The 21,616-nt window shown below is 43.2% G+C and overlaps 1 protein-coding gene across 4 annotated transcripts in view; it reads right to left on the bottom strand.

The window, feature by feature from the left end:
* Window positions 1-556: 556 nt before the first annotated feature.
* hsd17b3 (hydroxysteroid (17-beta) dehydrogenase 3) overlaps window positions 557-21,616 on the bottom strand; it is a 32,683-nt gene continuing 11,623 nt past the window's right edge. The window contains exons 2-11 of one of the 4 annotated variants that reach the window (XM_020474703.2): window positions 10,608-10,654; window positions 7,637-7,712; window positions 7,096-7,203; window positions 6,897-6,964; window positions 3,943-3,987; window positions 2,137-2,171; window positions 1,860-1,941; window positions 1,667-1,732; window positions 1,086-1,235; window positions 557-988 (exon numbers count right to left, since the gene is read on the bottom strand). In XM_020474703.2, the coding sequence (XP_020330292.1) occupies window positions 893-988; window positions 1,086-1,235; window positions 1,667-1,732; window positions 1,860-1,941; window positions 2,137-2,171; window positions 3,943-3,987; window positions 6,897-6,964; window positions 7,096-7,203; window positions 7,637-7,712; window positions 10,608-10,654 (773 nt within the window). In that variant the 3' untranslated portion in view covers window positions 557-892. Of the gene's footprint in view, window positions 989-1,085; window positions 1,942-2,122; window positions 2,172-3,942; window positions 3,988-6,896; window positions 6,965-7,095; window positions 7,204-7,636; window positions 7,713-10,607; window positions 10,655-21,616 lie in introns of all 4 variants that reach the window. The other 3 variants (XR_004205647.1, XM_020474717.2, XM_020474721.2) reach the window with 3 other exon arrangements.

The raw sequence follows: 21,616 nt of genomic DNA, 5'->3' as shown, positions 1-21,616 counted from the left end.
TAAATATAATTTCCTAGTGTGCCTTGCCTTTTCAAATGAATTATAGAGTTACCACCCATGACTGTATTTGTTAGTGACAGAGATATGGTTGTTGAATTCATTCACTTTCAGTCTTGTGGTCTTCAACAACTGAGTTCCTAGGCAAATGTTATGATAATAATTAAACTTTTTTGGACAATACATTACATATCTTATAAGACCTTCTTTTATATACCCTTATACAGTGGCCTGAAACTCATGGTTTACAGGCCACATCAGTCCTTCAAGTAGGGTTGCAGAGTGCTGAAAACTTTCCCATAATTCCCAGATTTGTAAAAAATCCGGGTTGAAGGATTTCCAGGAATCTTCCAACGGGGGAAATTTAGCTGCATTTTGTCCTGTACCTGCAAGTCACATTATGCTGTAATTTCTATTGGATTCCAGCCTGTTATGCTATCCAACAGTTAACATTTGTATTCACCCGCAACCTGATAATGACTGCCAGGGTTAGGAACAATGGGAGGAGACCGCCTAAGCCATTTAAACCGGAACAACCATTTCAAAAATTCAAACAAAATTATTGGATTAGTTTATAAAAATGTTATTTATCTTTGTGTAGTATAAGATTAATCAATCACTCAATGTACATTAAAAAACACAGATTCCAAAATATCGACCCACAGCAGAGCATGCTGGGAAAGGTTGGTGTGACTTCTCATTTTCAGTCAGTATCACATAAACATTGATTTTGAGTTCAACTTACTAGAAGTATGAGTTAAAAATGCCTTTTACAGTCCTCTTGTTTTAGAAATACATACATGTGAAAAGGTTATTTAAAAGGCATCATATCTTATTTACAGACATGCATACAGTACATGATGATAACATAGTGCATGTGTTGATCTCCTATGACCTATGTCCCCACTCTTTTCTTCACATACTCCAGTAGACTGTCCTGCATGGTCTCACTGTGGAGGATCTGCTGAGGAACAGCCTGTACCATCCAACCCTGCAGAGACAACACACAGCACACACCTGTTTCAATGACTGAAAACAAGGTAAATACTCCACCTTTCCATATGTCTAAATGTTCTGATGCGTTTTACCAGTACTGTGTGACAGATGCTGCCGTAGGTCTTGTCCCCGGCTTGGAGGTACTCCAGGGATGTCCTGACAAAGTCTTCCGCTGTCAGGGTCACCATGTTGGACTTCTGGTAGCCCGTCATTGGGGTGGACACCCCAAATGGAGCCACTGCCTGGACACAGAGACACAGGAGAGAAACAGAGTAAAGCAGACATATAGAGTAGACAGTGTTGAGGCCAGTTCCATTTCAATTCACGCAAGTGGGGAAGTGAATTTACCTTAAAATTCAAGAATAGTAAAATGCCATTTATTTCCCTTACGATTTTTCAATTCTTGATTTAGCTCACCTCCTGAATTCACATTCACATTGCTGTACAAACCAATGAATACAATTAGCATGTATTTATTCTACCCTTATTTTACCAGGTAAGTTGACTGAGAGAACATTCTGATTTACAGCAATGACCTGGGGAATAGTTACAGGTGAGACAGGGGGATGAATAAGCCAACATGCACAGTCAATACATGTACAAACGATTTGAGGGCCCTCCCCCTTTTATATGAATGTAAAATAGATCCATGCACCCTGATGCATCACTGCACCTGTATCATGACTCTTTTAGCTTTATATTCAGCCTGCAGACCTTGAGAGAACCTCTCCACAAACACCTGTACAAAGACAGCAAGGCAGAAACATTGAGATCACTTTTATTATACAAACGACTTATTCCAGAAGCATCGCGTACAACCGACTGATCATCCGGTGCTTAGAAAGAGATAGCAGGTCTGTACTAGCCTTTGACGCACAGTACATGGTGTACATGGGGGAGGGAACACTGGCCACACCAGAGGAGATGTTCACGATCACTCCCTTCCCTCTGCAGAGGAATTAGACAGTCAGGATTACTCAGGTTCTCCTCTCCTGACATTCATCAACATATGTTCATCCAGTAATTAACAGGATTTTTTAGATTAGACTAATTATAGTTTCAGTATAAATAAACTGGACTTTTGATTTAATTGACAATGTGAAGTCTCAAATATTGGCTTGAGGAAAACCTCTCCAAAAACACCTCTTCTCCATCCCTGGCAGGACTATTTGGCACATCTGTGGAACAAAGACAATTCGGTTAAAAACAAAGATACTTAATTAAAGGGATACTTTGGGATTTTGGCAATGAGTCAGAAGCAGGGCCGGCGCCCTGGACGGGCATGTGATTTCCATAGAGGGGAACGCTTTCTTTCTCACAGGGCCTCCTGTTTGGATGTAGACTGTCATTTTTGATTTGTTTCTTATAATATTAAGTGTTCAATAAATTGTATTCATGGAGTGCCTTTGTTACAACTATTAACTGTAAGTGTTGGTGTTGGAACCCGGTATCAGCTTCTTTTTATAACCACAAAGTGCAAATAAATACCCCAACCACCAAGTGCAAGGTCAGCAAGATGCATGGTCAAACGACGAAAACATCAGTAGCCTAAACATCATTACAAGTGCCAAGTGTGCTTGATAATAGTGAAAATCATCACATAAGCAATAATGACAATATGAATATGGGTTGATATGCAAGCAGTCAAAAAGTCAATTGGCAATCAGTTGATGATTTTATTATTTTGCTTGAGATGTCGGGCCTGCTCCCTCAGTGATTTTGTGCTGATAAAAGCCTGTGAAATTGTCACCTGCTTGTTCTATTGGGAGAAACTCCACAAATACAGGTGTGCCAAGCTTGTAACGTCATACCCAAGGCTGTAATTGCTGACAAAGGTGCTTCAACAAAGTACTGAGTAAAGGGTCTGAAAACTTATGCAACTTATTCAGTTTATTTTTAATACATTTGCAAAAATGTATGGTCCAGTTTTTGCTTTGTCATTATGGGGTATTATGTGTAGATTGATAAAGGGGAAAAAGCTATTTAATCCATGTTGGAATACAGCTGTAACAAAATGTGAAAAAAGTAAAGGGGTCTGAATACTTTCCGAATGTACTGTATCTGATGCGGACTGGCAAAAATGAGAATGTCATGCCATACTCTTTTAGTTCCGACAGCATCACATTTCCTGGGCTACACATACTGAGACGCGCTGTTTCGCTTGCTTGGATGGGTCTTTCTGTTGGCGGGTGTCTCGGTCAAATAAGTTATCAATATTAAAATATTTTATTTGGACGAGGCATGTTAGGGCGGGCCAGGCCCCCTAAGGTCTGCCCATAACGCCGGTCTTATGAACTTGTGGATACCATTTTTATGTCTCTGTGTTTAGTATGAAGGAAGTAGTTTAGCCGAGATATTGCTAACTAGCGTTAGCACAATGACTGGAAGTCTATGGTATCTGCTAGCAGTTACCATAGACTTCCAGTCATTGGACTAGCGTGGGATGCAGGCTTGCTTCTGAAGCTAAGCAGGGTTGGTCCTGGTCAGTCCATGGATGGGAGACCAGGTGGTGTTGGAGGGCCAGTAGGAGGCAACCTTTCCTCTGGTTTCAAAAAAATTCTGTGTAGGGTGCTATCTTTCGGATGGGATGTTAAAAGGGTATCCTGACTCTCTGTGGTCACAAAAAGATCCCATGGCACTTATAAGAGTAGTGGTGTTAATCCTAGTGTCCTGGCTAAATTTCCAATCTGGCTCTCATACCATCATGGTCACATAATCATCCCCAGCTTACAAATGGCTCATTCATCCTCTCCCCTGTAATTATTCCCCAGGTTGTTGCTGTAAATGAGAATGTGTTAGTTAGTAATTGTGCTAGCACTAGTCAGCAACTTCCTTCAAAAGACATATCCATGAGTTCATCTGGGGAAGTAGATAACGGGCCTCATTGCCAAAATCCCAAAGTATCCCTTTAAGCATAAACTCCACTGATGGGCTTCAATATCTACCCACCTTGACCAAGGCTTTCACATTGCAGTTGATCACTTTTGTAATTCTCTGGAAAACAAAAAAAAACAAATGTGAAGTGTGTTCCTCCTTCCTTGTCATCAACAGGTAACATTTGTATTTTTATTTAACTAGGCAAGTCAGTTAAGAACAAATTCCTATTTACAATGACGGCCTACCAAAAAGCAAAAGGCCTCCCCCGGGGACAGAGGCTGGGATTCAAAGTAAATTAAATTAAATAAAAATATTGGGCAAAACACACATCACATGAGAGATAACACAGAACTACATAGAGACAACTAAGACAACAGCAGAGCAAGGCAGCAACACATGGCAACACAGCATGGTAGCAACACAACATGGTAGCAACACAAAACACGGTACAAACATTATTGGGCACAGACAACAGCACAAAGGGCAAGAAGGTAGAGATAACAATAGATGACGCAAAGCAGCCACAACTGTCAGTACGAGTGTCCATGATTGAGTCTATGAAGAGATTGAGATAAAACTGTCCAGCTTGAGTGTTTGTTGCAGCTCATTCCAGTCGCTAGCTGCAGCGAACTGAAAAGACGAGCGACCCAGGGACCTTTAACAGAATGTGACTGGCAGAACAGGTGTTGTATGTGGAGGATGAGGGCTGCAGTAGATATCTCAGATAGAGGGGAGTGAGGCCTAAGAGGGTTTTATAAATAAGCATCAACTAGTGGGTCGTGTGACGGGTATACGGAGATGACCAGTTTACAGAGGAGTATAGAGTGCAGTGATATGTCCTATAAGGAGCATTGGTGGCAAATCTCATGGCCGAATGATAAAGAACATCTAGCTGCTCAAGAGCACCCTTACCTGCCGATTTATAAATTACGTCTCCGTAATCTAGCATGGGTAGGATGGTCATCTGAATCAGGGTTAGTTTGTCAACTGGGGTGAAAGAGGAGCGATTACAATAGAGGAAACCAAGTCTAGATTTAACTTCAGTCTGCAGCTTTGATATGTGCTGACAATGTACCGTCTAGCCATACTCCCAAGAACTTGTATGAGTTAACTACCTCAAGCTCTAAGCCCTCAGAGGTAGTAATCACACCTGTAATCATGACCTTTGCTTTGGAGTTGTCCAGAACAAGGTTAAGGGCAGAGAAAGCTTGTTGGACACTAAGAAAGCGTTGTTGTAGAGCATTTAACACAACATCCAGGGAGGGGCCAGCTGAGTATAAGACTGTAGCTAAATGGATGAGAGCTTCCTACTGCCTGAGCTATGTTGTTGATGTAAATTGAGAAGAGCGTGGGGCCTAGGATCGAGCCTTGGGTTACTCCCTTGGTGACAGGCAGTGGCTGAGACAGAAGATTTTCTGACTTTATACACTGCACTCTTTGAGAAAGGTAGTTAGCAAACCAGGCCAAGGCCAGAAGAATGGAATGATCTACCATATCAAAAGCTTTGGCCGCACAACATTGCTTAGAATCAAGGGCAATGGTGACATCATTGAGGACCTTGAAGGTTGCAGTGACACATCCATAACCTGGGCGGAAACCAGATTTCATACCAGAGAGAATACTATAGATATCAAGAAAGCCAGTCAGTTGATTATTGACCAGTTTTTCCAACACTTTTGATAAACAGGGCAAAATAGAAATAGGCCTATAACAGTTAGGATCAGCTTGATCACCCCCATAAATAAAGCACAAACTGTGGCTGCCTTCCAAGCAATGGGAACCTCTCCAGAGAGGAGAGACAGGCTTGGCGGTGATAGAACGCGTCTTAACCATCTGACCCAGATGTTTTTTGGGGGTCAAGTTTAGGAGCTCCTTTAGCACCTCGGACTTACTGACCACCTACAGTGAGAAACTTTGTAGCAGGGCAGGGGAAAAAGAGGGAGGAGCGTCGGAGCTAGTCGCATTTGAAGGGGTGGGAGATGAGGAAATGTTGGACGGGCAAGGAGGCATGGCTGAGTCAATTAGGAATCCTGACTTAATGAAGTGGTGATTAATGAGCTCAGCCATGTGCTTCTTGTCAGTAACAACCACATCATCAACATTAAGGGACATGGTTTATTCTCCAGGTCTTTAACCATTTCCAGAACTTCTTGGGGTTAGACCCACAGAGAGAGAACTGATCCTTAAAGTAACTAACTTTGGCCTTCCTGACAGCCTGAGTTCACTTATTTCTCATTTGCCTGAACGAGAGCCAGTCAGCCTGAGTATGTGTCTTTCGCCAAATGCAAGTGCAATTCTTGAGGTGGATCAACATCAACGTAATAACTGGCATATTATGACATCACACCAGTGGAGTCTGGTGGGAGGAGCTATAGGAGGACGGGCTCATTGTAGAGGCTGGAATGAAATCAATGGAATGGAGTCAAACGTGGTTTCAATGTTTGATCTGTTGAATACAGTTCCATTTATTCCATTCCAGCAGTGGAAGCTGCTGAAAGGAGGACAGCTCATAATAATGTCTGGAATGGAGTTAATGGAATGGTATCAAACACGTGATCTCCATGTCATTGATACCATTCCATTGACTCCATTCCAGACATTATTATGAGCCATCCTCTCCTCAGCAGCCTCCACTCTGTCACGCAGCGTGTTGGATAAAGGTGAGGTGGGGCGAGAGGAAAGGGGAGTGTGAGGAACAGGTAAGAGGACAGGTGAGGTATGAGGACGAGATCTTAATTTGATCACTCTTTTGTTGAAAATAAAATTTGTGCATAGCAGGAATTGCAAACTTGTAGTGTATTCAAGGTTTAAAAGGCTTCTAAAGTTTGTCATTTCCAATTGAACATTTCAGAATTGATTTGCCCTAACGTCAAATGCATCAGCCCCTACAAAAATGTATATTAATTATAATCCACAAAATAATTCACAGTTCCTGTTGCTGCAGGATTCTTTTCCTGCTGTATCAAACTGGCTCAAATTAAGATCCTACATCTGTAGGTGAACCAATATTGTATGTCTCCTCTCACCTGTTCCAGGTCCTTAGTCTGCAGGAACTTGCAGGGAATATGACTAGGCAGAATCCCCACGTTGTTCACTGCATGAATTGGATAAGACCAGGTTAATGCCACTCGGCACCTGTCATTGGGATAGGTTATTGGGATAGGATAGGTTACTATTTTTAGAGATCAGTAAATATAAGGAGTAATAATGAAGGACAGCGCGCACCTAATACACTGATATTTAAGCCTTTCAGGTTCTCCTCAATGTGTTCATACATGTCATCCTCAGTGAAATCAGCTACGATCACTTTCACTTTCTGACCCGTGGTTTCTCCTGTGAAAGAGAAAGGTCACAAAATGAAGTTCAAGAGATACATTGACCTAACATCTAAACCAGGGGTGTCGAACTCATTATGCACTGGGGAGCGCATATGGTCTTCATCGAGGTCCGGAGGGCTGCACCAAATATGTGTTATATTTCCTTGCTGTCAAAGTGTGTAAAAATAGTCCTATATCCATAGTTTTTGGAAATTCGACCCTGACGGTGTAGCTTTAATTTCCGTGATTATTAGAGAGCTGGAAACAGTCAAAAAAACTCTATAAATGTAGGTCCATTATAATTTCTAAAACAATATATATATGTTTTTACACAAACCATCCTCGGGATGGATTGAACCCCTGCGAGCAGTATGTCTGACACTCCTGATCTTAACCCTCAAAGACAATCTTGCTCATCCCAGAAGAAGAAGGATGTTAATTCCTCCCACCTATCTCCAGTGCCACCCGGTCCAGTTTGTCCTTGGTTCTGCTCAGGATCACCACGTTCAGCCCACGTCCTGCCAGCTGCACAGGTAGGACAGAACCACATGGAGTTAGTGATGGACAGGTGGGACAGAACCACTGGAGTTAGTGATGGACAGGTGGGACAGAACCACTGGAGTTAGTGATGGACAGGTGGGACAGAACCACTGGAGTTAGTGATGGACAGGTAGGACAGAACCACATGGAGTTAGTGATGGACAGGTGGGACAGAACCACATGGAGTTAGTGATGGACAGGTGGGACAGAACCACATGGAGTTAGTGATGGACAGGTGGGACAGAATGACATGGAGTTAGTGATGGACAGGTGGGACAGAACCACTGGAGTTAGTGATGGACAGGTGGGACAGAACCACTGGAGTTAGTGATGGACAGGTAGGACAGAACCACATGGAGTTAGTGATGGACAGTTGGGACAGAACCACATGGAGTTAGTGATGGACAGGTGGGACAGAACCACTGGAGTTAGTGATGGACAGGTGGGACAGAACCACATGGAGTTAATGATGGACAGGTGGGACAGAACCACATGGAGTTGGTGATGGACAGGTGGGACAGAACCACATGGAGTTAGTGATGGACAGGTGGGACAGAACCACTGTAGTTAGTGATGGACAGGTGGACAGAACCACTGGAGTTAGTGATGGACAGGTGGGACAGAACCACTGGAGTTAGTGATGGACAGGTGGGACAGAACCACATGGAGTTAGTGATGGACAGGTAGGACAGAACCACATGGAGTTAGTGATGGACAGGTGGGACAGAATGACATGGAGTTAGTGATGGACAGGTGGGACAGAACCACATGGAGTTAGTGATGGACAGGTGGGACAGAACCACTGGAGTTAGTGATGGACAGGTAGGACAGAAGCACATGGAGTTAGTGATGGACAGGTGGGACAGAATGACATGGAGTTAGTGATGGACAGGTGGAACAGACCAACATGGAGTTAGTGATGGACAGGTGGGACAGAACCACTGGAGTTAGTGATGGACAGGTATGACAGAACCACATGGAGTTAGTGATGGACAGGTGGGACAGAACCACTGGAGTTAGTGATGGACAGGTGGACAGAACCACTGGAGTTAGTGATGGACAGGTGGGACAGAACCACTGGAGTTAGTGATGGACAGGTGGGACAGAACCACATGGAGTTAGTGATGGACAGGTAGGACAGAACCACATGGAGTTAGTGATGGACAGGTGGGACAGAACCACTGGAGTTAGTGATGGACAGGTGGGACAGAACCACTGGAGTTAGTGATGGACAGGTAGGACAGAACCACATGGAGTTAGTGATGGACAGGTGGGACAGAACCACATGGAGTTAGTGATGGACAGGTGGGACAGAACCACATGGAGTTAGTGATGGACAGGTGGGACAGAATGACATGGAGTTAGTGATGGACAGGTGGGACAGAACCACTGGAGTTAGTGATGGACAGGTGGGACAGAACCACTGGAGTTAGTGATGGACAGGTAGGACAGAACCACATGGAGTTAGTGATGGACAGTTGGGACAGAACCACATGGAGTTAGTGATGGACAGGTGGGACAGAACCACTGGAGTTAGTGATGGACAGGTGGGACAGAACCACATGGAGTTAATGATGGACAGGTGGGACAGAACCACATGGAGTTGGTGATGGACAGGTGGGACAGAACCACATGGAGTTAGTGATGGACAGGTGGGACAGAACCACTGTAGTTAGTGATGGACAGGTGGACAGAACCACTGGAGTTAGTGATGGACAGGTGGGACAGAACCACTGGAGTTAGTGATGGACAGGTGGGACAGAACCACATGGAGTTAGTGATGGACAGGTAGGACAGAACCACATGGAGTTAGTGATGGACAGGTGGGACAGAATGACATGGAGTTAGTGATGGACAGGTGGGACAGAACCACATGGAGTTAGTGATGGACAGGTGGGACAGAACCACTGGAGTTAGTGATGGACAGGTAGGACAGAAGCACATGGAGTTAGTGATGGACAGGTGGGACAGAATGACATGGAGTTAGTGATGGACAGGTGGAACAGACCAACATGGAGTTAGTGATGGACAGGTGGGACAGAACCACTGGAGTTAGTGATGGACAGGTATGACAGAACCACATGGAGTTAGTGATGGACAGGTGGGACAGAACCACTGGAGTTAGTGATGGACAGGTGGACAGAACCACTGGAGTTAGTGATGGACAGGTGGGACAGAACCACTGGAGTTAGTGATGGACAGGTGGGACAGAACCACATGGAGTTAGTGATGGACAGGTAGGACAGAACCACATGGAGTTAGTGATGGACAGGTGGGACAGAACCACATGGAGTTAGTGATGGACAGGTAGGACAGAACCACATGGAGTTAGTGATGGACAGGTGGGACAGAATGACATGGAGTTAGTGATGGACAGGTGGGACAGAACCACTGGAGTTAGTGATGGACAGGTGGGACAGAACCACTGGAGTTAGTGATGGACAGGTGGGACAGAACCACTGGAGTTAGTGATGGACAGGTAGGACAGAACCACATGGAGTTAGTGATGGACAGGTGGGACAGAATGACATGGAGTTAGTGATGGACAGGTGGGACAGAACCACATGGAGTTAGTGATGGACAGGTGGGATAGAACCACATGGAGTTGGTGCTGCACAGGGGGATAGAACCACATGGAGTTGGTGTTGCACGGGGGGGATAGAACCACATGGAGTTGGTGTTGCACGGGGGGGATAGAACCACATGGAGTTGGTGTTGCACAGGGGGATAGAACCACATGGAGTTGGTGTTACACGGGGGGATAGAACCACATGGAGTTGGTGTTGCACGGGGGGGATAGAACTATATGCAGTAAGGGATGGACAGGTGGTATGTCATGAACAGCCACAGTCACATTCAGAGACAGCAATGGTAACTTACCTCAAAGGCGTAAGCCTTCCCTATCCCATCTGACCCACCAGTGACCACTGCAAGAGAGCAAGATGGGATAGGATGTCACTGCAAAATATCTTTACACATTGCTACTGATAGAAGTATCCAGGCAGTACTATTTCCCACTACTAGAGGCTTCATGCACCACAGCATGGGTGGACTGCTCCACTTGGAAGTTTTGTTCCCATCGGGCCTGAAAGTTAGAGCCAAGTCTGATCCAAGCCCGGTAAACTGAAACCCGAGCCCAGGCCCGGTCCAATATCAGAGAAATTAAATTAGCTTTAACCCGAAAAGGAGCCATATTTCTAGAAAACAGTATATTGATTTAAACTGGTGCTGAGAACAATGCAGAAGAGGCGGGTGACAGAGACTGGAAAACCCACCTAAATTGTGATCAGCTGAATGATGAAACTATTGGAATAAAGTAGGCTAATGCAATTGAAGGCAGGTATCAAATTGCTGTTTTATACTGAAACTCCCAAAGTCATATCCAAATGTAATTTAAAGCAATAGTCATGTCACCTAGATGATCATTTCGCTCTGCTTTGAGACAAGCGTGGAGGAGTCGTCTTGATAAATCAATTCATAGGCAGGTTTCCAATGACCCAGTTGTATTCGACAAAAGCAATGTCGCAAAAAAAAGAATTGCAACATGTGTAATGGAAACGACAGATATAGAAGTCTTCTATATATGAGGTTGTATGTGTAGTTCTAAAGTACAACACACCACATCATCACTGACTCCAAGTGTACTTCAATATGTTTTTTTTTTTTCCATTTTTATTTCATTGAACCTTTATTTAACTAGGCAAGTCAGTTAAGAACAAATTCTTATTTACAATGATGGCCTAGTTAGATGTACAAGTAGGAACGCCTTAAGATAAATCATCCACTTGTTTAGAGAGAAACATTTAGATCATTTTTCAGTAAAGTTAGTAATATGTTGGATGAGTGTGTTGGTGGCAACTCGCCTCCACCTTGTCGGGGGTAACTGGCCCCTAGGGGCTAGTTACCCCTATATGGTTATGATGTGTTTCTACCTGTCATTTAGACAATGACTATCCCAGTTAGTGGTAGTTCATGCTAATTTTCTAGTTAGTAACCTTACTGGCAGTAAATGCTAGCCAGCTAGCTAGTTAGCATAAGCTAGCTAGTTAGCATCTGCTGCTAGCAGAGCTAAAGATAATAATTAATTGCAGTTGTAAATGTTTCCACCAGTGACTGATAGCTTTACAGTTAATGTTACTTTATAGTATTTTAGTTGCTTTACACAGCATTTTATGTCATACAACGTTCGTTAGTCATGTGGTTTGAAAGAAACGGGTTAGTCTTAAGGTACACAGTTCTGTGTGGGGTAGTTAGGGTTAAGGGCCATCTGTTAGATTAGGGGTTAGGTGTAAGGATTAGGGGCCATTTGTTAGATTAAGGGTCAGGTCTTAGGTTAAGGTTCAGTTCCTTACAGTTACTAATATAATTCAATGTTTTTATTTTCAGATGAGAACATACAAGAAGAAAACAGACTGAAGCAATGAGTCAACACAGCATGCACTGAAGTCAATGGAAAATGGGCATATCTTAAAGGGTGCTGCCAGGGTGCCCAACATTCCATCAAGAACACTACGGCAACGAGGAAAAGGAGGTGAAAAATCCATGCTTCAGCCAAATGGGTGGGTGCCAGTCTTCTCTTCCACATATGAAAGTGACCTCAACCACATTCAACAATTGGAAAGAACCCTATTTGGCTTAACATCATGGGACGTGAGAAGACTTGCCTTCGTTCTGGCAGAGGGGATGGGAATCAAGCAAAGGTTCAAGAAAGGACAGGGGCACGGAGGGGTGGATTGGTTCAGTGGCTTAAGTGCAACCCTCAACTTTCAGTTTGAGTACCGCATGCAACCAGTCTTACAAGGGCTGTGGGCTTTAATAAGCCTAAGGTTGACCAGTTTTTATGGCCTACAAAGATGTTTCAAACAGCTTCAGGCAATGTTCCCTCCAATTCTGTGTAATTTCCAGCAGGTGTTTACTGTGAACACCGAGGCTGTACCTGTTTTAAGTTACAGTTTCAGACAGTGTAGGATACTGTGGCTATTTGATCATAATATAGATGTTCACGAGTAGCCTACCACCAAAAACAATGGAGAAAATGTATCCCTTAACATTTTAACATGGAAATTGCTGTTCTATCATTCAGTCTACAGTAGCAGCCAATGTGTGGCGTTCAATGTAGGCCTACATAATAATACATTATTATTCACATACCATTATTATTCCCACAAATTATAATACTCTCTGCCTATTGGCTACTTACCTTATTCAAGCCTGTCTCAAAATACAACCAATACCTCTAGTACTACCGCCACCACCACTAGCACTACTGCCACCACCTCTACCACCACCACCTCTACTGTTGTGCTGATTAAAGAAGAAATAAAACTGGCCTTCTTTAGACTAGTTGCATCAGCATTTGTGGGTTCGATTACAGGCTCGAAATGGCCAGAAACAAAGAACTTTCTTCTGAAACTCGTCAGTCTATTCTTGTTCTGAGAAATTAAGGCTATTACATGTGAGAAATTGCCAAGAAACTGAAGATCTCGTACAACGTTGAGTAATACTCCCTTCACAGAACAGTGCAAACTGGCTTTAACCAGAGTAGAAAGAGGAGGGGTTGGCCCCAGTGCACAACTGAGAAACAGGACAAGTACATTAGTGTCTAGTTTAAGAAACGGGCGCCTCACAAGTCCTCAACTGGCAGCTTCATTAATTAGTACCCGCAAAACACCAGTCCCAACTTTATCCACATTTTTTTAAGTTACAGCCTTATTCTGAAATTGATTAAAAACTATTTTTTTAAATCAATCTACACACAATACCCCATTATAATTAGCCCTTGATCAAGGCAGTTAACCCACTGTTCCTACGCCGTCATTGAAAATAAGAATTTGTTCTTAATTGACTTGCCTAGTTAAATAAAGGTAAAATTAATTTTAAAATTACAAATCGGAAACAAGTTTTTAGAAATGATTGCAAATGTACTACAAATAAAACAGAAATAACTTATTTACATAAGTATTCAGACCCTTTGCTAGGAGACTTGAAATTGAGCTCAGGTGCGTCCTGTTTCCATTGATCATCCTTGATTGGAGTCCACCTGTGGTAAATTCAATTGATTGGACATGATTTGGAAAGGCACACACCTGTCTATATAAGGTCCCATAGTTGAAAGTGCATGTCAGAGCAATGAGGTCGAAGGAATTGTCTGTAGAGTGCCGAGACAGGATTGTGTTGAGGCACAGATCTTGGGAAGGGTACCAAAACATTTCTGCAGCATTGAACATCATGAACACAGTGGCCTCCATCATTCTTAAATGGAAGAAGTTTAGAAGCAACAAAACTCTTCCTAGAGCTGGCTGCCTGGCCCAACTGAGCAATTGGGGGAGAAGGGCCTTGGTCAGGGAGGTGACCAAGAACCTGATAGTCACTCTGACAGAGCTCTAGAGTTCTTCTGTGGAGATGGGAGAACCTTCCAGAAGGACAACGGTCTCTGCACACTCCACCAATCAGGTGTTTATGGTAGAGACGGAAGCCACTCCTTAGTAAAAGGCACATGACATCCGCTTGAAGTCAGACTGGGGCGAAAGTTCACTGTCCAAAAGGACAGCGACCCTATGCACACAACCAAGACATAGCAGGAGTGGCTTCAGGACAAGACTCTGTGTCACGCACTGATCTGTTTTCACTTGTCCTTGTGATTGGCTCCACCCCCTCCAGGTGTTGCTGATTTTCCCCAGTGTATTTATCCCTGTGTTTCCTGTCTCTCTGTGCCAGTTAGTCTTGTATGTTCCAAGTCAACTAGTGTTTTCCCGTTCTCCAGCTTTTTGCATTTCTCCTTTTTCTAGTCCTCACAGTTTTGACCCTTGCCTGTTCTGGCCTCTGTACCTGCCTGCCTTACCATTCTGCCTGCCCTGACCTCAAGCCTGTCTGCCACTCTGTACCTCCTGGACTCTGATCTGGTCTTTCCTGTCCACGACCATTCTCTTGCCTACTACTTTTGGATTAATAAACATTGTAAGACTCCAACCATCTGCCTCCTGTGTCAGCATCTGGGTCTCGCCTTGTTTCATGATACTCTGAATGTCCTTGAGTGACCCAGCCAGATCCCGGACTTGAACCCAATCAAATATCTCTGGAGACCTTACAATAGCTGTGCAGCGACACTCCCCATCCAACCTGACAGAGCTTTAGAGGATCTGCAGAGTAGAAACGGGAGAAACTCCCCAAATACAGGCGTGCCAAGCTTGTAGCGTCTTAACCAAGAAGACCCGAGGTTGTAATCGCTTCCAAAGGTGCTTCAACTAAGTACTGAGCAAAGGGTCTGAATATTTATGTAAATGTCATTTTCAGTTTAAATGTTTTAATAACATTTTTAAAAACCTGTTTTTGCTTTGTCATTATGTGGTAGTGTGCAGATTGATTATTTTTGTAATTCTGTATCCATTTTAGAATAAAGGCTGTAATGTAACAAAATGTGGAAACAGTCAAGGGGTCTGAATACTTTCCGAATGCAATTTAACCATACTAAACGTAACATATCATACTAATTTGAGTGTACCGGATTTACATTTACTATAATTTACTTTAAAATGATTCTGCCGCGAGAAAACAGAATCAATATAACATATGTTCTGGTACTGTCAATCAGTGGCTCGCTTTTGGAGTCAGGTCCAGGCATGGTTGTTATGTCATAATATCAGGGTTCAGATCAACCTGCAGACTGTATTGTTACGGGATCTGAAAAACCACGATCCGTCAATGGGAAATATTATTATACTCTTGGGTAAAGTATTTATTTTTAGAGCAATATTAGTAGAAATACTACAAATAGGGAGGTTCAGGACCCTCCTAAGACATCATAGTGAAATGGAGGGCTGTAATTGCAAATGGAAATAGCAAAATGACATTATACTGGGAAAGATGGGTGAATCTGTGAACATTAGAGGGTTGGAGTTAAGATCATAATGGTGGATTGGCCGCTGTGGGTGAAAATCCAGCACTTGAAGAAATAAGAAATTAGGAACATATGTATAATTTTTTAACTACAGGTACCGTAGATGTGAGAGAAAATAGCTGTAAGTAGCAGTAGAAGTATTGTTGTCCATTAGTTTATCCAATCAGGGTAGGTATGGTAGGGGGGAAAAAATGATTAAATTTATAGAATCCCCCCCCCCCGCCTCCTCTAAAGTTGTCAGTGATGAAATTCAAACACGCAACATTTTGGTTGCTAGACGTTCAAGTTATACGCCTGACCCTTCTTTCGTTTTTTCCTTAAGTAACCTTCTGTTTTATGTAACCATACCAAGCTTAACATATCATACTAATTTGAGTGCACTGAATTTATTTTTACTGTTACGTCTAGTAAATGAGACCAGGCCGGTGCCTGGTAAATGCATGGCCTGGTAAATGCATGGCCTGGTGCCATTCCATTGGTCACTCCACCCACTCGGGGCACTCGGGGCATGCCAAATGAACTGTCCCAATTCATCATGATGTCAATTGGCTTGTTCTCACTGGCTGATGAATGATGGGTCCCTATTTAAACCCTGTAATTTCCTTGTTTGAGAGACATGACCGGGAATGGGTTGGTATGCTGACAGGTTTTTCAGGCATGATTGAGCCTGGGTTTTCTTTTGAACCCATTTTTAAAATTCAGTTTATGTTCCTTGTTGCTCAGTCCAGTTTTTCTTTTGTAAGTAATTGTACAATTCGCCGGCTGTTTTAGCCTCACCCTGGTAAGAACAAACAATTCTGCATCGTTGCCTCCTCACTGTTAAAATCCAACTGCCACAGGAGGTTGGTTGTACCTAAATTGGGGAGAATGGGCTTGTGGTAATGACTGAATGGTATGAAATGGTTTCCAGGTGTTTGATGCCATTCCATTTGCTCAGTTCCAGCCATTATTATGAGCCGTTCTCCCCTCAGCAGCACCCACTGCCAACCGCATGGTAAACTTCACACACACAGACACACACTGTAGCTGTAGCTGTGGATAGTGAACAAAGAAGTTCAGAACAACAACCTTCGAGATGGAACCGAATGGAACACGAAAGCCCTGGAATGTTCTTCTCTGAGGGGAAGGGAGGGGTGTTGAAGGGAGCATTGGTTAGTGACCCTATTATAACAAAGGCAGCAGCATCTGAAAGCTGTGGTGTTTGGCTGGAGCTGAGTGGTCTCAGGGCTATCCAAGCTAGCCGGTGTCTCTTTCTCTCTCAATAGCAAGATGTGGTTATCTAGCCTCTGACTGTACAGTGTTAGGAATGTCTATTCTTCTCTTAACACTAGTCTTCTCCTGCATCGCTTCAGGGCAGAGAGTTGAAGTAAGAACACATGCAAAGCACACCAGCACACCTCCCACAGTCAAATTAGAAATCACACGGTATGGGACACTACACAACGAAATACACACACACACCCACACACATTGAAGGCTACACACACTCCAACCTAACACTGAAAAAGGCTTGATTGTGAAAGGAAAGAGAAACACACTCATGTTCCTTTGATTTCCAATGAGCTGGAAAGACTCCTCCAAGTTAAGGGGAAAGAAAGGAATAATTCACCCGGAACATGCTGTTCTAAAGGCTTTTTTCCCATGTACTTGATTGGAATGGAATGAAAGTGGAGCTTGGGAAAAAGGAGGCCGTCAGGCTGGGTATTGTTGGTCCTTCACGGTGAAAGAGAACACCACAGCATTAGCTAGCACTGTGGGAGGCGGAACAGCTCAGCTCAGAGGAGAAGACGGCCCAGTAACACCAGGAGACTGCTGCCTCAGGAACACAGGAAGTTGATGTGTGTTTGTTTAACCTTCAGTCTGTGTTTGTGTGTATGTTTGTGTAGCCTTCAGTGTGTGTTTGTGTCCGTGTCTGTGTTTTGTTTGCGTTGCCCAGAAGATGATCTGATAGGAAAGTGACTCCAAGATTTTCAGCAAAGACTTGTATAACTAAACCAAGATAGACCACAGCCTGTTGTATCCAATGGGAACAAATGAGTCATAGTGGGCAGAACAAGCAAGAAGGTGGGCAGATCCAAGCACGAGCTAGCGAGATCCTATTGGCACATTCTAGCATATGTCTGCAAATTTCCGTTAGGGAACGCCTACTCTGAAGTGCGCCATGTGCAATAACTAAATTCGCCTTAATTGATGAGAATATGTGCAAAATGTCAGCCAAAATCCATCTCGTTCCATCTTCTCCCAATGCCGGCCAGTGGGCTTCCTATCAATACCATATTTGTTAGTGAGTGGAAACGCTAAGCGGATGCTTCACATTTATCTGTGCTTTCAGCCTCCCATAGAGGGCTGGCCATCATTGATGACCTCGGTATAAATGTCATGCTGGTGTGTCAACATGCCTGGTATGGCAACTGTTCTCTCTGCTACTGTACGACAAGCGGTACCAGAACGCCAAGTCTAGGTCCAAGAGGCTTCTAAACAGCTTCTACCGCCAAGCCATAAGACTCCTGAACATCTAGTCAAATGGCTACCCAGACTATTTGCACCCCCCCCTTACACCACTACTACTCTCAGTTGTCATCTATGCATAGTCACTTTAATAACTCTACCTACATGTACATACCACCTCAACTCACCGGTGCCCCCGCACATTGGCTCTGTATCGGTACCCCTCTCTGTATATAGTCTCACTATTGTTATTTTACTGCTGCTCTTTAATTACTCTCTTATCCGTTTTTTTTAAAACTGCATTGTTGGTTAGGGGCTCATAAGTAAGCATTTCACTGTAAGGTCTACCTACACCTGTTGTATTCGGCACATGTGACTTATAAAATGTGATTTTATTTGATACAGCAGACTGTAGGCTACACGGGCAGGGGTATTAAAGGGGTTTTCTGTTCTACCTATAAATAACTGCACACACCTGGTGTTAGGGAGTGAACATGATTTATATTAAGGGTTACATGGAGAAAATCAGACCTCTCTGAAATGATAATGGATGGCCCTCCCTTCAGCAAAATATATTTGATCTAAACGCTCGCTAAATGCTCGGAGAGAAAAAGTAAATGACCCTCCCCTATACCCAAAATAATAATTAAAACATAGTGGATAGCAGAGAACATGCGTACCATTTACCCTCTCTTCTTGGACAGACCAGAGCCTTAGATATGCAGTTTTAGAAACTGTTCTTCGTCCTGTAAGCCTTACATGGCAACGCAGGAATTTTTAGAGCACAGGGCTACGAGTCATTAGGTTGCGGGTTCACAGACCACCATGGACAAGAGTAGGGGTGAAAATATATCCTTTATAGTTAAAGCATTGCATGAATCTATCATCGTGTTTGCAGGTCCGAGATAAAATAGCCTTTTAAAAACATTTCATGCAATTCTGCATAATTTCACATATTAGCAGAATTGTTTTTAATACCACACAAATTACAGAAATAACAGGCTAAGAATGGACAGAGAGATTGGCCTGTGTCTTCATCTTATCATATTTCTCTAATGCCAAATCAGTGTGTCTTGTTTGCAATGAAACTGTCCCTGTTGGCAAATAATTCATTCTGAGACATATTTAGGAATCGGAGCATGGTACTTTAAAAATGTAGGGCCACCTTTCCACCCCAGACAGAGTAGACCTACTTACTCAGGGAAATGTAAGCTTTAACTGCTGGCTACTCTTCTCCGTTGCTTAACCTAACGAGAAAATGTTTCCCCAAAAACTGTCTGGGTTTAAACATCTTCCATTGTACAGAAAATGAATAGCTTAAATCGATTGATAGGTGACAGAATTATTTTACTTCCAAGCTGAGTATGCTTTTAGTCTCCCGGCTATAGAAGTTTGTAGCTCATCCTCTGAATGTCAAAGAAGAAAACAATGATATCTCTATATGCATAAGTCACATCTTTCCCAGGTATTTTACCTTGGTTCTAGCATAAAGCATTGCGGACCAGAGCAATGTCATAGATCACTTTATATAATCAGATCGGTTTTATTTTCTTCAAAATCTTAAGCTAACAAGGGGTAGGCCTATGCTTTGTGTCCTTTTCTTTAATAAAATGGTAGGCCTATGGCATACCCTCTCAAGCCCCCTCAAGATTTGTCATGGGTCCCCAGATCCTCAAAAAGTTTGACAGCTGCACAATCAATAGCATCCTGACCGGTTGCATCACCGCCTGGTGTGGCGCTACAGAGGCTAGTGTGTATGGCCCAGTACATTACTTGGGCCAAGCTTCCTGACATCCAGGATCTACGTATTTTCTAGGCGGTGTCAGAGGAAGGCCCAAAAAATTGTCAAAGACTCCAGTCACCCAAGGCATAGACTCTCTGCTACCGCACAGCAAGCAGTACCGGAGCGCCAAGTCTAGGACCAAAGGGCTCCCAAGCCATAAGACTGCTGAACAATGAATCAAATTGCCACCTGGACTATTTACATTTACCCCCACCCCCCTTGTTTTAACACCGCTGCTACTCACTGTTTATTATGTATGCATAGTCACTTTACAAATGACCTGGACTAACCTATACCCCCGCACATTGACTCTGTACCGGTACCCCCTATATTTAGCCTCGTTGTTGTGTCATTTTGTTGTTACTTTTTTATTTTGTAAATGTTTTTTCTCAATTTAGTTTATTTAGTAAATATTTTCTTAAATCTATTTCTTGAACTGCATTGTTGGTTAAGGTCTTGTAAGTAAGCATTTCACGGCATTTCACAGCATTAGGGCTGTTAAGTTAAAACCAAGACTCGAATTCAAATAAAATGTTATTTGAATTCGAGTCTTGGTTTTAACTTAACAGCCCTAATTTCATCTGTCAAACACATAGGCCTACCTCATGTTTTTTTAAATAGGAAGAAATTGGCTCCAACATAAATGCCTGTTGTTGTTAGTAAGGTCTAATTAAAATGAAGATGGTTTAAATGAATTATGCATACTTGAATTTGCCTACTTTCATTCAGCACCATGAGCTGTCCATTTCCGATTGATTGTGCCGCGGCTGCTGCTTCAAGATTCAGCAGCACAATGTAAGTTACTTGAATCTGGTTTATTGTGAGGTCAATAACTCTGATAAATACATCATGGGCAAGAAACATTGTTTTTAATAAAATAAATTATAGTAGTAGCAAGCTATCAAAGTTGACCTCCGGTCCTCCTCCTCATCTTCGCGGACTAGCCTATATAGGCTAGTCCGCGCGCAAGACTATTTGGACTACAGTAGGCCTAATGCCAAATTATTTCCAGAAGAAACCGTTGCCTTTCCTCCAGAACGGCCACCGTAGGCCTACACAGCACAGACATTAGTTAGCCAGCACACAAAAAAGTTTGGGATCAGCAAGAGCAGAGCAGGCCGGGGCTCAGGGTTGGAATATCCAGCCTAGTTTTATTTACACTATTCCAGCAGCTATATTAGAAATATAACTGCTCTGTGCTTCTCCATGCATGCCCTACATAGCCTATAGGGTATGGGTCATTTGATTGAGACCTCCCTACATAGCCTATAGGCACAATTGATATTGCTCACCCAGTGGAGAATAAGAGATGAGGGGTGGCATCGGGCACACTTGATATGTAGCCTACTAACCCGCCCCCATTTTCCTCTAGGTAACCATTCTGTAAATTTCGATCCATCCCTTGGAGGGGAAGAATGACAAAAAGCAGTCGAACTGGTTTCGAGGTCCAGATTTGAATTGGAGGGATATAGGGTATACAGTATATAATTACATGTGATAGGAAAGGACAATACTAATACACCATGGGTATTCAACCGGGGGTCCTGCAGGGGGTGTTCGAAAATATACACTGAGTGTACAAAACATTAGGAACATGCTCTTCCCAAGACATAGACTGACCAGGTGAATCCAGGTGAAAGCTATGATCCCTTATTGATATCACCTGTTAAATCCACTTCAGCCAGTGTAGATGAAGGAGAGAAGACATGTTAACTTATTTGGGATAGGGGGCAGCATTTTCACTTTTGGATGAATAGCGTG

Source organism: Oncorhynchus kisutch, linkage group LG3 (genome assembly GCF_002021735.2).
Source record: "Oncorhynchus kisutch isolate 150728-3 linkage group LG3, Okis_V2, whole genome shotgun sequence".
NCBI classification, from domain to species: Eukaryota; Metazoa; Chordata; class Actinopteri; order Salmoniformes; family Salmonidae; genus Oncorhynchus; species Oncorhynchus kisutch.
This window is presented reverse-complemented; position numbering and strand designations above follow the sequence as displayed.